This window comes from Antennarius striatus, chromosome 20 (genome assembly GCF_040054535.1).
Source record: "Antennarius striatus isolate MH-2024 chromosome 20, ASM4005453v1, whole genome shotgun sequence".
Taxonomy (NCBI): Eukaryota; Metazoa; Chordata; class Actinopteri; order Lophiiformes; family Antennariidae; genus Antennarius; species Antennarius striatus.
The window spans coordinates 18,841,248-18,856,108 of NC_090795.1; the positions used below are offsets into that span (position 1 = coordinate 18,841,248).

Below are 14,861 nucleotides of genomic sequence, written 5' to 3' on the forward strand. Positions count from 1 at the left end.
TGGCAACACCAGTTCTGTCCATCCGGTCCAGTCACATGTGTTTGGGTCAGACTGTTGTCAAGACTCTACTACTGCAATGTTGCACTCAAACAATTTGTTTCCTGATTTTGAGTCAAACCTGTTTTTATCTGATTCCGTATCATTACAGATGGACACCTTACTGAATAGATTATTATTCTGTCTGCATGTAGAGCTCAATATACTTCAGACTCCTTCAGTTCCCTGGTTATCCTGGTTATCCCTGCTTCTTCAGGGATAACCAGGATAACCTGGATATAACCTGGTTATCCCTGGTTATGCTGCAAAAAACCCAACATCCCTGAGATCTCAATAAACTCAGCTCAATAAAACTCAACTCAAAGTTATGTAGCAAAGTTAGTATCCCTCCCTCATTGTAAGGGAAGCTGTATTAAAGCTCTGTGTCCAGGGAACAGCAGTAAGACGGCACACAACAGAATATCCAACCCAGATGCAGCCCATCAACACATCACTCAACGGGCAAATAGGGGTCACACAATATACATTTGAACAAGGGTGCACATTTCCCGACCACACACTGTGGATGCAAATATTACAAAATGTCACTTTTATGAGCATGTGAGTATGAACCTACCTCTACGAACACTGGAAATCTAAAGTAATCACTACACACTTCATCATGACGTGTTGTTAGATCTTCACCAGGACGGGTTGGTGCTCAGGACCTAACCCACCGTTCATCTAACAGATCCATAACTCCACGTCAGCATCTCCAGTAAACACAAAACCAGTTTGAGATGCAACGGTTGGCTAGCAAGTATGTCCCAGTGCCGCGTGTTTTGTCTTAGGGTTAGGTTTAGGGTTAGGGGTTAGGTTTAGGTTTAGGTTAGGGCTAGGTTTAGGGTTAGGGGTTAGGGGTTAGGTTTAGGGTTAGGGGTTAGGTTTAGGGTTAGGGTAAGGGTTAGAGCTTGGGGTTAGGGTTAGGGGTTAGGTTTAGGGGTTTAGGGTTAGTTTTAGAGGTTTAGGGTTACAGTTTAGGGTTACGTTTAGGGATTAGGTTTATGGATTATGTTTAGGGTTAGGGTAAGGGTTAGAGCTTGGGGTTAGGTTTAGGGTTAGGGGTTAGGTTTAGGGGTTTAGGGTTAGTTTTAGAGGTTTAGGGTTACAGTTTAGGGTTACGTTTAGGGATTAGGTTTAGGGATTAGGTTTAGGGTTAGGTTTAGGGGGTAGGATTAGGGATTAGGGTTAGGTTTAGGGGCTACGGTTAGGTTTGGGGTTAGAGTTAGGGATAAGGGTTAGGTTTAGGGTTAGGGATTAGGGTTAGGGGTTAGGTTTAGGTTTAGGGGTTAAGGATTAGGGTTACGTTTAGGGTTAGGGGTTAAGTTTAGGGTTAGGGGTTAGGGATTAGGGTTAGGGTTAGGGATTAGGGTAAGGTTTAGTGTTTAGGGTTAGGTTGTGTTACACGTCTGGCCCCATGTGCTGCTGCCAGCTCTGGTTGTCCTGTCTGGAACCGGCCTTTCATTGGTGGCTGATCAGAGAGGCACAATTATCACCAGCTGCAGGACATTAAGTACACATTTCAGGCTCTGTTGCTCACTGCCAGAGGGGGCAAACTAATCAATGGTCACTTTCATGATGGACTCCCCCTTCATTAGAGGAAAGTGTTTTTGTCCTGTGTGACAGTTTGAAAGCTTTGGAGGGACTGGATGTGGCCCCTGGGCCCCTAGTTGATTGTCACTGCAAAGAGTTATACCCCATGAACCCGTCTGTACACGACTGTAGACAGCTGAGACGACACAGGCTGTAGACAATGTGTTAATATACCCTGGATAAACATGTTAACCTGCTCTGTCACGTGTTTTCCTTCCACTCAGACATGCAGACATCACTGCCTACCAGTAAGTCAGCCTTTAACATGTGACAAGTCTTGAACTGATTGGCTGCCAGCTCCCTGTGGTAACGCTCTCCTTTGGTGGACGGTCTCTGACGGTCCAGATGTATGTCGTGTTTTCTTTCTGTTCTTGACCAATCCCAAGATGCCTTGCTCAGAGCAGCACCGTGTTTGCGTGCGGGTGAACTCTGACACACAAACTTTGTCGCATTGTAAGCTGATGCAACTCCTCCGTCTTCCTCTGATTGGCCGTCCTGGTCTGTCACTGGATCAGTCGTCATGACGATAAATTCCTGATTTTCACTGACGAGCGCCTCCAGATGGTCATTGAAAAATATCATCGATGTTACAGACATCATCGGAAGCCAGTGGGTTATATGGAAGCCCCCCCCCCCCCCACAAAAAAAACCATCTTCAACCATTTGATCACATAAACGTGGGGACGTCTCTGCTCTGACGGCCCTCACCCCCCCAGCTCTCTGTCATTCTCCAGTGCTTTGTGACCTGTTCACAGGGGTCCACATGTCACCACAGAGAAAAAGGTCAGCTAAAGGTTTAGCACCGAGTAAAGTCTGGACGGTTACCACTGCTGGCTGTCTGGGGGGGGGGACGACACGTTACCACTGCTGGCTGTCTGACGGGGGGGGGCCACGTTAACAGCTGAGACCTTGAACACACGCTGCAAGGTGTGTTCAAGGTCTCAGTTGAACACACCCTAACCCTAACACAAACTGCTGTCACCTCTCCTCTACGTCTAACACCAGTCAGCTCTGTGTGTGTGTAGAGTATATTTATTGATCCCTTAAGGAGGTTCCATCAGGTAAATTAACTTCTCCGTCGCACACAGCACAGTGAGTACACAAAACACAGAAAAAGCACACAGAAAGCACCAGCACATAGAAAGTAGTACAACACCAAATAAAAGGAATAATAACCCATCAAGAATATATAAATAGAAAATAAAAAATAGGTATAGAAATAAAAACAGGCCTGGTTAGGTATGGGTATAGTGAATGTCTATAGTGTTTGTATAGTTTTTGCTGTATTGTCTGTGTCGTCCCTCAGCTCTCCTGTGGACTTTCTTCTTCTTCATCTCCCCCAGGGAGGAGTTGAGCAGTTCAGCCTCTGGCTGCTCAGGCTTCTCAGGCTCCTCTGGTTGTTGGTAACGGTGTGCAGAGGGTGGCTGACATTGTCCATGATGTCCAGCAGTTTGTCCAAGGTTCTCTTCTCTGCCACCGTTGCCAGAGGCTCCTGATCAGCTTCTCCATCCTGGAGAGATCCGCCTTGGTCACGCTCCCTCCCCAACACACCACAGCGAACGACAGGACGCTGGCGACCACAGACTGGTAGAACATCCACAGGAGCTTCCTGCAGACGTTGAATGCCCTCAGCCTCCTCAGAAAGTAGATCCTGCGCTGAGCTTTCTGGTCCAGCTGCCTCGTGTTGCTGGTCCAGTCCAGCGTGTTGTCCAGCCACCGCCCAGGATATTTATAGGTCTGCACAATCTCCACCTCCTCCGTTCCTATCAGAACTGGTCTAGGTTGGGGTCTGTCCCTCCTGAAGTCAATGACCAGCTCTTTAGTTCTGGAGGTGTTGGGCTGCAGACTGTTGCTGTGACACCAGTCAACAAAGTCCTTCACCAGGCATCTATACTCCTCCTCCTCCTTGTCCCTGATACATCCCACAATAGCTGTGTCGTCTGAGTACTTCTGGATGAAGACACAGTTCTGAGTTGTAGCAGAAGTCCACTGTGTACAGGGAGAAGAGGATTGGGGACAAGACAGTCCCCTGTGGAGCACCGATGCAGCTGACCACAGTGTCAGACGTGGCGTTCTTTAGCCTGACGAACTGTGGTCTGTTGGTGAGGTAGTCTTGGATCCAAGCAACCAGGGCGGGGTCCACTTGCATTTGTAGGAGTTTGTCCTGTAGGAAACAGGGCTGGATGATGTTAAAGGGACTTGAAAAATCCAGAAAAAGGATCCTCACAGTGCCGCTTTCCTTGTCCAGGTGCGAGTGGGCTTGGTGCTGTCCATGCCGATCTTTTCCCGGTAGGAAAACTGTAAAGAGTCCTCAGCATGTTGCACCTGAGGCCTGAGGAGACTGAGGAAGAGCCGCTCCAGAGTCTTCATCAGATGCGACGTGAGCGCCACCGGTCGGAAGTCGTTCAGCTCGCTGGGCCGGTTCTTTTTGGGAACTGGAACGATTCACGACGTCTTCCAGAGAGGGGGCACCTTCCTGAGATTCAGGCTCAGGTTGAACACCCATTGTAGCGGCTCCCCGAGTTCAGCGGCGCAGATCTTGAGTAGATGGGGGTTCACCCCATCTGGTCCTGCTGCTTTTCGGGGCCGAAGCTTCCTGAATTCTCCTCTTACCTGGTCCGCCGTGAAGCAGGGAGGGGGTGGTGGTGGTGGTGGTGAGAGCTGGGGGGGGGGGGTGTCTGACAGCGAACAGTGTGTGTGTGTTTGCAGTCATGTGCTCATTTAGTTCATCTTTGAGCATGGATGACTGAAGTTGTTAAACTTCCCAGGGATGACACATGTCCTTGATGGACATCAGGTCAAAGGTCGTTGGTTGCCAGGGGTTTACAGCATCCTGCCCTCAAAGGACTTTGGTCTGTTTTTAATGAGGGACTGTCCTGCAGTGACCCCTCCTTCAGGGATTCCTCCGCCCTGGATTGGTTCTAACAACGAACACAAATGATTTTGAGGACGGGTTTTATTTATTTGTCTCTGATCCAAATCATTGTGAGCCAAACCTGGAGCCTCTCAACCCCCCCTGTCCTCCAGGAGGAACCAGTCAGCAGGGGGATTTCTGTATGGATTCATCTCCATCCACACGCGTGGAGGAGCAGCGGCTCCTAATTGGAATGGATTTCTCCACTGCATTGATTTGTGCAGGTGACAGTAGATGACATACAGCAGTGTGTGTGTGTGTGTGTGTGTGTGTGTGTGTGTGTGTGTGTGTGTGTGTGTGAGCGAGGGCCGCTGGACATGGCCGCTCACAGCTGCCCCCCCCCCCGACCCCCTGTGATCTGCCCTCTTATCTGCCCCAGATCCTGGCCTTTCATCTGGGCTGAAACCTGGGGGGTTTGGCCTCTGCAGGACACACACACACACAGGGGAGTCCCAGAGGAGCGTTTGTGTCCCCCCCATGTCAGATAACACGCCTGCTCCTCTAATCTCTCAGGCCCTGTCCACGCGATGCCGGAACTTTTTAAAAACGCGACTTTTTGAAAACGCTGGCCGAGGTGGATTTTTTTAAAACCGCGACGAAAACCTCTCTGACGTCATATTTATGGGCCCGTGGAGGATTCCTGTTGGATAAAATTTGACTCAATACTGCCCCCACATGGTTTGGCATGCTTATAGCTGTCTCCAAAACGCGCTGCAGCGTTTACGTGTGGACGGAGATTTTTTTAAAAACGCTGTTGTGTGGACGCGAATCGTTTTCGATGCGTTTTCAAAAAAAATCTGTCATCGTGTGGGCGGGGCCTCAGACTTGGTTTCTGAAACTCCCCACAGAGGAGAGGGTGCCCCCCCCCGCTGATCCTGTTGGACACCGTTAAGAGGCTGTGTCCATTGGCCGACCATGTCAGCGTCTGTCAGATTGGTTAGTGTTAACACGTGGACCCTCCCCCTGCATCAGAGACGCTCCTCCAGACCTGACCTCTGACCTCACAGAGTAACGCTCCTCCAGACCTGACCTCTGACCTCATGGAGCGTTTTCACCTCTGGCTGGGTGGAGTCAGCGGCTGACAACAGACAGGTTGTTTTGACTGCTAAGACATCCAGTTGTAGCTGCACCAGGAGTGTGATTGGACGTTGGAGTGGGTGGGCGTGGCCTGTTGGGTCCCATCCTGCCGTTTCATTCCGTTCCAGGTGGACGCCTGACCGCTGCCCTCCTGCTCACCCCCGACCCGCTTCTAGCATAAACAGCAGCGTCTCACCTCTGACCCCGCTGGCTTTACCTGATAATCTGTCTCTGTGCGTCACCCCCACCTTTTGTCTCCCCTTCCCCCTCAGACTCACATTCTTTCCTGAAACCAGGTTTTTGCCTCACCCCAGCGCTGACCTCTGACCTCAGTGGGATTGGAGTGGTCAGGGTTTAAAATGCATACTGAGTAACGTCTGTGACCTCGTTCATTCTCCTTCTGCCTGCTGTGTGGAAGTGAAGCACCCAATCAGATTGTGAGTAGTGTACTCAGCTAACGGGAGCGTCCAATCAGATTGTGAGTAGTGTACTCAGCTAACAGGAGCGTCCAATCAGATTGTGAGTAGTGTACTCAGCTAACAGGAGCGTCCAATCAGATTGTGAGTAGTGTACTCAGCTAACAGGAGCGTCCAATCAGATTGTGAGTAGTGTACTCAGCTAACAGGAGCGTCCAATCAGATTGTGAGTAGTGTACTCAGCTAACAGGAGCGTCCAATCAGATTGTGAGTAGTGTACTCAGCTAACAGGAGCGTCCAATCAGATTGTGAGTAGTGTACTCAGCTAACAGGAGCGTCCAATCAGATTGTGAGTAGTGTACTCAGCTAACAGGAGCGTCCTCTGAACGCTACGGTTCACCTTCTGAATGTTTTCTTAACAAAGTGTTAAACTCTTCTGGAACGCTGGAAAAAAAAAGGTGTACTTTCCCCACACTCACTATAGTGTGAAGTATTCACTGAAACACCTGCACCTGGTTCAGGTGGTGGGGGCAGCAGATCAGATCTCCAACTATAATTGTGACCAGGAACAATGTTGGTGAGTCATTGACGCTCCAACATCCCAGCAGACGGGGCAGCAGGCGTGGCGTTTGGGTTGGACAGCGTGAGGTGGATGTTCTCATGCCGAGAGGGAACAGGTCATGTGATTTGGCTTTAAAACAGTAGAAAACATTAGAAACCAAGGCATTCTCAGTGGGGGTGGTGTTCTGTTCTGTGGTTCATCATGGAGGGCGGCTCTCCCCCCTGACTGAACACTATGAGTCGTCTAGCCTCTCATTGGTCTCTCATTGTCCTCCCCTGCCAGAAGAAGCTCCTCTGGAGAGAATGATGCTGACATCACGCAAACCCTGACCCTTCCCATCCCCCTCCCTGCCCTCTTGTTGTGTATAATATTAACACCCGTTTATATTTATTTTGACTACCAGCATTCAGTCCGTTGTCAGGTGACTGAGTACGATCGACTCCAGTGATTGGCTGTGAAGTAAACATGACATCAGGGCTGACACGCTAGTTTTGTGTTTCTGTCACGACGCTGATTCTTGTTGACGTCATTGAAATGTGAAAGTCTTCTGTGGTCACGTCCAAGCAGCTCCTGAACCTTCAGTTCAGAGGAGAATGAGGTGGAAACCAGTACCACAGTGGTGCTTTGTGCTCTTCCTGTCCTCCATCTGTGCTGCTGACAGCTGTTGGAACAGGTTGACCCCTTCTGAAAAACATACATGCAAATTGTGTGAGAAGAGGGCGTGGTCTCTTTTACATGTGTTTCAGTGAATGAAGAAATGGGTTACATTCAGGATCATTAGGAAAAGTTCATTCCTGTGACTTCCAGTGTGTTCTCACTACCCTAGACGGGATAATTGCCCCTCCATGTATTTAGCTGCGTTGCTTAAGTGTAGATTGAAGTTTATTACCAGCATCATTTCTGTTCTGCTGTCTGCGTGCCGATGCTTTGAACACAGATCAATGATAGAAGCATCAGTGAACACCATCAGATCAGACGTTCCAACACCTTGATGAATGAAGTGTAAATACATAAAGTCAACATCTGGGACATGCTTTGTGTTAGCGAGCTAATCCTGTGTTATTAGTTACCACATTAGGTTGGTGGTGAGGAAATCTGCGTGCACTTATTGTTTCGATCAACTGTATTGATTTTCATGACTGATTTTCTTTCAGGTGAGCATGTGATGAGGAAACAAAGGTTAAAGGTTGAATCCACTGCGGTGACCACGCTGTCCATGACTCTTCTCACTTCTGCAGACAGAATTAGATAACGGAGCTTGTTTGCTGTCAGGTGGTGTCTGCTGTGTCGTCTGTGACTAAAGGATTATGGGCAGACTGGCTGCTTCTTTGTGTGGTCATACCGTTTTTTCTCCATGTCCAACTGTAAAATGTTCCAGAATTATTCACCAATCCATGATTCTATCTCATTTCATTCAACGGCCAGAGGAACACACCCCACAGCTTTATTCCACTCTGTTCAGCCAAAGTCACAGTCAAACTGGAGTCAACTGTCCACACCGAGGGGAATATCTCCAGTTTTATGGAGTGGTAATGTGGCGGGGTCCTGCATAAATAATCTGCACAGAAACACTTCCAGCTGTTGAACAGTGTGCCCTCTGCAGCTCCACTCGATCCTGGTGAGCGTGTAAAGCTTCACCCCCCCCACCGCTTTGAAAATGATCACTTGGGTTTTTTTCTGTTTAGAAATTGTTGTTAAATATTTGCCTTTGTGACACCAGATTGTTCGCTTTATGCTGATTAGAATTCCAGAGCGGCGCTGGAACTCTGCCTGTATCAAATGTTGCAGCAGAAAGTCAGGTCGTAATGTGAAATTCAAACCCGAGTCTGTTTACAATCAGGCCTCTGAAGCGTTCCGCTGTGATCTCCTCTCTTTGATTATGAAGGTACAGTATTGATACAAATGAAGGGAATTTTCTATGTTTTCAAAGTCATACCTGTGGCTTTTGATTGATGGATGGAAACGGAGTGCTGGATTTAGATAATGCCGACTTGTTTAAACCTCACTCTGAGGTTATGTTCCTGTCAGCCTGCAGCAGTATTTCGTATCAACGCCGTCCTCACAGCCGTCCACTCAGCGTCATGTCTGTCCCACAACCCCGACAGTGTTGTTTGTGAAGAGTTTGATAAGTAAATCCTGGTCTTTGCTGGGGGGCATCCACATCTCCTGCGGCCGGATTGCAGAGCTGGTCAGTGGAGGGGGGATGGGAGGTCTAATCCGGTGAAGGTCCGGCAAGCGCATAGCTTTGATGCTTCACTGGTTCATGCGTATAGGACATGTAAGCGTGTGTGTGTGTGTGTGTGTGTGTGTGTGTGTGTGTGTGTTTCATAAGAAAGTAAAAAGTTGATGCCTTGTGTAGTAAAGTCACATTTATACAAGAACTCATGTGAGTATCTCAGTTAATTTTGTATTTGTCCTGTAATCGTAACTGATGGGGAGATTCTAGACGTTACACAGAAACTCTGACACGGAGAACGAGCTGCCTGATGCAGGTCATGGTCTACACAGGGGGTCCCCAACCCCCGGGTCGTGAACTGGTACCGGTCTGTAGGTCAGTCGGTCAGTGGGTCAGTGGGTCAGTCTGTCTGTAGGTCAGTGGGTCTGTGGGTCAGTTGGTCTGTGGGTCAGTGGGTCTGTGGGTCAGTCGGTACCGGTCAGTGGGTCAGTCTGTCTGTGGGTCAGTCTGTCTGTAGGTCAGTGGGTCTGTGGGTCAGTCGCTAACGGTCAGTGGGTCAGTCTGTCTGTAGGTCAGTTGGTTCCGGGTCACACAGACAGAATCCAGAACCTCCATTGTTTCTGTTTTCTTCCTGATCTGGTTCTGAATGATGTTTAGTTCTGAATGATGGATTCTCTGCTCCACGTCTGACTGAGTCACTCTGACGCTGGTGGAGATGCTGGCCTCGGTCACATGACTACCTTCTTAAAGGGGCCGCTCCGGCCTCGGTCACATGACTACCTTCTTAAAGGGGCTGCTCCGGCCTCGGTCACATGACTACCTTCTTTAAGGGGCCGCTCCGGCCTCGGTCACATGACTACCTTCTTAAAGGGGTTGCTCCGGCCTCGGTCACATGACTACCTTCTTAAAGGGGCCGCTCCGGCCTCGGTCACATGACTACCTTCTTAAAGGGGTCGCTCCGGCCTCGGTCACATGACTACCTTCTTAAAGGGGTTGCTCCGGCCTCGGTCACATGACTACCTTCTTAAAGGGGCCGCTCCGGCCTCGGTCACATGACTACCTTCTTAAAGGGGTCGCTCCGGCCTCGGTCACATGACTACCTTCTTAAAGGGGCCGCTCCGGCCGCTAACACAGAATAAACTAGAACCAATGTAGTCAGAGACTGCAACCTCCCACGACTTACACCGACCTACTTCCAGGGTTGGTCAGGGTACCTGAAAGTAGTACCTGACAAGTGCAAGGCTTTGATATTTCAGGGTAGGTCAATGCTTTGCACTCGCTTTGAACCATAGATTAAAGCGAGTGCATAGCTTTAACCTTTACCTACCCTGAAAGGTCAAAGCTAAGCGCTTGTCAGGTCCCCAAGCAGGTTGGGGACCACCGTCTACACTGTTGGAAATTTAGTTTTTCTACTTTCAGTTAATCCTGGTCCAATAGCTAATGAAACTGTATTTCTTTTTGTGATTGTTTTTCAGTTGGTAGCCAGAGTCCAGCCTGTAAAATGAAGAGTCTTCAGTTCCGAAGCATCGCCCCTAAGGCCCCAGCAGCGGTGCCGGCCCCCTCCCCTGCGGTCCTGTCCTGCCAGCCTTCCTCTGCCCTCCCTGAGGCTACCGTCGCCTCCAGCCCCAAGTCAATCATTGTGCCCACCCAAAACTATGCACTGATGCAAATAGCTGGTCAGGATGGAACGTTCTCTTTGGTTGCTCTGCCTCCTTCCCTCTCCTCTCAGACACCCCAGCAACAAACCCAGTCGGTTCAGAAGAATCTTAAGTTGCCCATTCCCAGGTACCAGCCGGTGAGGAGTAAGGGCATGACGGATAAGGGCATTACCGCGCCACTAGGTGCCAGGGGGAAAGCAGCCTCCATGATTGGTGTGGCAGCACAGACCAAGTCAGTGGCATGTGGGCCATCAGCAGTGATGAAGCAACAACAGGAACCCAGGGACCCAAAGGAAGCCCCCGTACCCAAAGAGGAGCCTTCAGAAAGTGTCATTCTAGCCTCCTCTGACATTTCTATCACGGCTCTACTCCCAGATAACGCTGTCCTTTATCCTGGCTCTCAGCTGGAGCGTACACCAGAGGGCTCTGAAAGACCTCCTACCGCTGGCCTTATTCACAACCTCCAGTTTTCCCCTGCTGCTGTCAAGAGTTCCCCCGGCAAATCATTGGACGGTCAGACTGCAGTGAAGCTTTGCCCACCCAAGCCTGCCTCAGCCCAGCCCCAGAGCAGCATCACCGTCCTGTCCCCCGCCATCTTCAGCAAAGCAGTCCAGATTATTCCATCTCCCCCCAGGGGGAAACTACCCATCCTGCCCTACTCTAAAATGAAGAGCACCCTCATCCCAGCCACCAAGCTCAGCAGTGCTTCACCAGAGAAGAGTGTCTCTCGCCCAACAGGACTAACAAGCCTGGAAGCTACACCCAAGTCCCTCGAGTCAGCTGAGTCAGGGGGTCATAAACACGTGCCAAACTGCAGTCCGCAGCCCCAGGAGAAGACCGTCCTCATGCCTGTGTTGGAAACCCTTCAGAAGCCCCCCAGCAAGAAGAGGGGGAGGAAGAGGAAGACGATAGAAGACATCTTGGCTTTTGAGGCCAGAAAGAAGAGGTCCTTATCTTTCTTTCGTAGAAGGGTCCCTGAAAAACCAGCAGCAGTTGTTCCAGGCTCCAAGCTAAAAGAAGTGGACATTTCAAAGAAGTACCGGAGCATCCGACCCAAGCCCGTGCTGCTGATGGAGACGGTTCCTCAGATGGTGAGTTTACCTTCAGTTCCCCCTGATGGCCAAGAGCCGGAGCTGGTACTCGGTCAGCAGCTCCCCACCACACCCACAACCAAGACCCTGGACTGCACTTCACCCCCAGCCCCGGTCACCCTCCACCTGAGAGGCTCCTCCCACTCACGGGTGTTCATCGGCAGCCGCCCCCTCCACCGGTGCCCCACCTGCAGCCGCTGTTTCCAGTTCAAGCATCACCTCCAGAGCCACATGAACAGCCACACCAACACCCGTCCCTACGTCTGTCCAGTCTGCCGCAAAGCCTACGCCCACTCCGGCAGCCTGAGCACCCACATGAAGCTGCACCACTCTGAACTCCACCCGCGCCGATCTCTGGGCTGTGAGTTCTGTGAGAAGGCCTTTGGGTACGTGGGGGTGTACTTCAGTCATCTGAGGGAGGTCCATAAGGTGGTGCTCACTGTGGAGCCATCCATCAGCCATCATGAGGACCACGTTTCCGGGGAGGGGTGAGATTCTTTTAAGAACTTCTATTGTAGCAGGTTTCATGTCCAGAGCTCAACGTTTACATGACGTGATCTAAGGTATGGCTTATTTCTTTCACACCGAAGGTACGGGTGTCTAAATAAAACCGTTTTCTGTTCCTCACCAGGGCCGGTTCTCCAGAGCCGCTGGATGAGCAGGATCGTGAAGATCCAGTGGAGCTGCAGATTAAATGTGGTCGCTGCCAGGCCATCACTCCCACGTTTGCCGACATGAAGATGCATTTGATGTATGTCCATGGGGAGGAGGTCAAGGTTCGCCTGTACGACGGCCAGCACCCGCGGGGGGGCCGTGAGGCCGAGGACGAGCTGGTGAAACACGCTGCTCACTACTGGAGGCAGCTCAACGAGAGGCGCAACCTGGTCAAGTGTGGCAACTGCAATGAGGAGTTCTTCTCCTTCTCCAAGCTCAAGAGGCACATGATGTCCCACCACCAGGGAGCAGAACAGGACGCCGGGGGCGCTCGGGCGGCGCTCCACGGCAGGGAGAGCCTGGGGGTCCTGGCGGCGGGGGCAGCCTTTAACTGCGTGCTGTGCAGTGCCCAGCTGGACACTAAGGAGGGGGTCATGGAGCACTGGATGAGTCGCCACCACTGCGAGCAGCCCGGTCTGCTGTGGGACGCCCTGAGCTCCTACCCGGGGCAGGAGGAGGGCGAGGCCGGGGGTCTGGACAGCCCCGCTCTGAGCCCACTCAGTCCACACAGTCAGCACAGGGAGGACTGCCCTTCTGGGTTCTAGCACATGTGTCATCCTTCACCGGGGGGGGGGGGTCCAAAAGACTAAAAGGATTAAAGGATATTGAGTCAATGGTCAAAGCTGATTCTTGTTTTTCATTCATGGGGGTTATTCTCTTTAAGTGAGAGTCCAATTTTTTAGACAACATTATTTTTCATGTTGTTATTTTTATTGCACTGTTTTGTTTTTTATTTTTGGGAATGTTCTTAAAATCCCATTGGATTTTGTTTCCTACGCGTATTTAAATGTTATGAAAAGGGTAATTAAAAGTAATATTAAAAGTAATCAATATTAAAAGGGTAACACAGTGAAACTGTTAACCATCATTTTGCCCAAGCTAACCTCTAGTGATGTGTGGCCATGCAGATGATCTGCTTTCATTAATTTAATGTCAGTGCCACAGGTTTTTGGGGGAGTTTGAGGGAGAGAAATGACAGAAATCTCAAAGGTGACTATTCCAGTGTTCCCATCATATCTGCCCTGCTGGATACCACTATAGGTGAGTGTTGTAATGTGCTTTACCTCATCCTTTCAGTTAGACAGACAAACCTAATAGCAAAGACTCACTACTTCCTGTCACAGCGGCCAATGAGAGCCGATCAGAATGCATCCCTCAGCTGAGGCTCAACAGCCCCTTTAAAAGGACGTGGGTGCAAACATGACCCCCCCGGCAGAGGTCCTGAGGGCAGAAATGGGGTGGTGTACCCGTTGGGGGCCATGATGGAACACGTTTAACCAGCACCCACCCGACATTCTTGTGGCCTTGAAAAGATTGTGTGTTTCTGCGTAACGTGGCTTGTCGTCAGTGTGGTGGTCTGTAGACCGGCTTCTCTGTGACCTGTGGACTGTAGCTATACTGTGTGTATTCTGTGATATGCCAAGGGTCTGTTCACACTAGTGATTGTAGAGCCAGTTTAAGCATTTTAACCACAAACAGAATACTGTTTTTTTTTGTTTTTTGTCAAATTGCCTATTGTTTGTTGTCAGATTGTGTACACACCTGTGGAGTTGTGTTCATCCAGACTCTGATTATATTAGAGTTACTATAAATTGTTGTCAAGTCCAGAAGAATATGCTATTTTATACTCTAGATTAATACAGAGCTCTTTTAGTATATTTATGCTTGTGTTGGTCCTCAGAGAACCAGCGGCCAAACATTTGTTCTGTTGGCCTCCTCCAGTCGGGGGTGCTTCATGTCTTGCTTCTTGATTGGGGGCCGTTTAGGGGGCGAGTAGCTCGGCCAACACGTGTCTGTGGTCGTGTTTCATCTGACAAAGGAACACAACAGGAGCAAGTGAATGTACCTGAATGTTTTAAACAGAACTATATGTATGTTATATAGACTAATTCTATAGATAGAGTATATATGGAGAAATGATATATATATTTACATAGAGTAACTAGTGAATCAGCTGCTTTGTTCTGTCATGGGGGGGCAGATGAATATATCATTGCCTAAACAGGCAGCAGAAGCCATGTAGTCTTTGTTTCTGACTTTAACAGTGAAACTCTTCAAATCACATGACGTGTCTGAACAACAGCATTCACTACTGTTCACCAGTGCTGCGTTACATCAGCCTCCCTCTGTTCTCCAGCCCTCTACGTAAAGCAGTAACACAATTCAGGCTCAGACTGTTCTTTCCTCACAACAACAAACATGACTGTTGGCACAAACACAAAGGGAAAAATTCACCTTTAGTGATTTGGTGATGTTGTTTTCTTCACTTGATGTTGACAAGAAAAACGGCTGAAAGTATTTGTGATTGTGACTTCCTGAAGAGCCTGACATCAGGACAATAAAGATGTGCTTTAATGTAACAGACTCACGTGGGGGTGTCAGGATGTTGTAGACAGTGGTTATAACCTGTGTAATGTTAGAACCTGTGCAATGCAGAGGGCTTTCCTCATGCAACTCATGTTATAATAGATTTTATTTTTTCACAAAGTGGGACAAAACCTTAAATGTTCAGTGTGACTCCATACTTGTTGGTTTGGCCCATCAGGATCCATTTTAACTACAGAAAAGCTGCATGGTGCAGCCCACCAGAAGAGAAGCCCAGTGCATCATGGGAAGTCCACCAG

At 49.5% G+C, this 14,861-nt stretch overlaps 1 protein-coding gene across 6 annotated transcripts in view; it reads left to right on the forward strand.

Moving 5' to 3' along the window:
• The window catches only part of znf438 (zinc finger protein 438), a 62,695-nt gene extending 48,106 nt beyond the window's left edge, over positions 1 to 14,589 (forward strand). For all 6 annotated transcript variants that reach the window (XM_068343572.1, XM_068343570.1, XM_068343571.1 and 3 more), the window contains 2 exons: positions 10,250 to 12,011; positions 12,155 to 14,589. In XM_068343572.1, coding sequence (XP_068199673.1) covers positions 10,276 to 12,011; positions 12,155 to 12,782 — 2,364 coding nt within the window. In that variant the 5' untranslated portion in view covers positions 10,250 to 10,275 and the 3' untranslated portion in view covers positions 12,783 to 14,589. The remainder of the gene's footprint in view (positions 1 to 10,249; positions 12,012 to 12,154) is intronic.
• Positions 14,590 to 14,861: the final 272 nt, after the last annotated feature.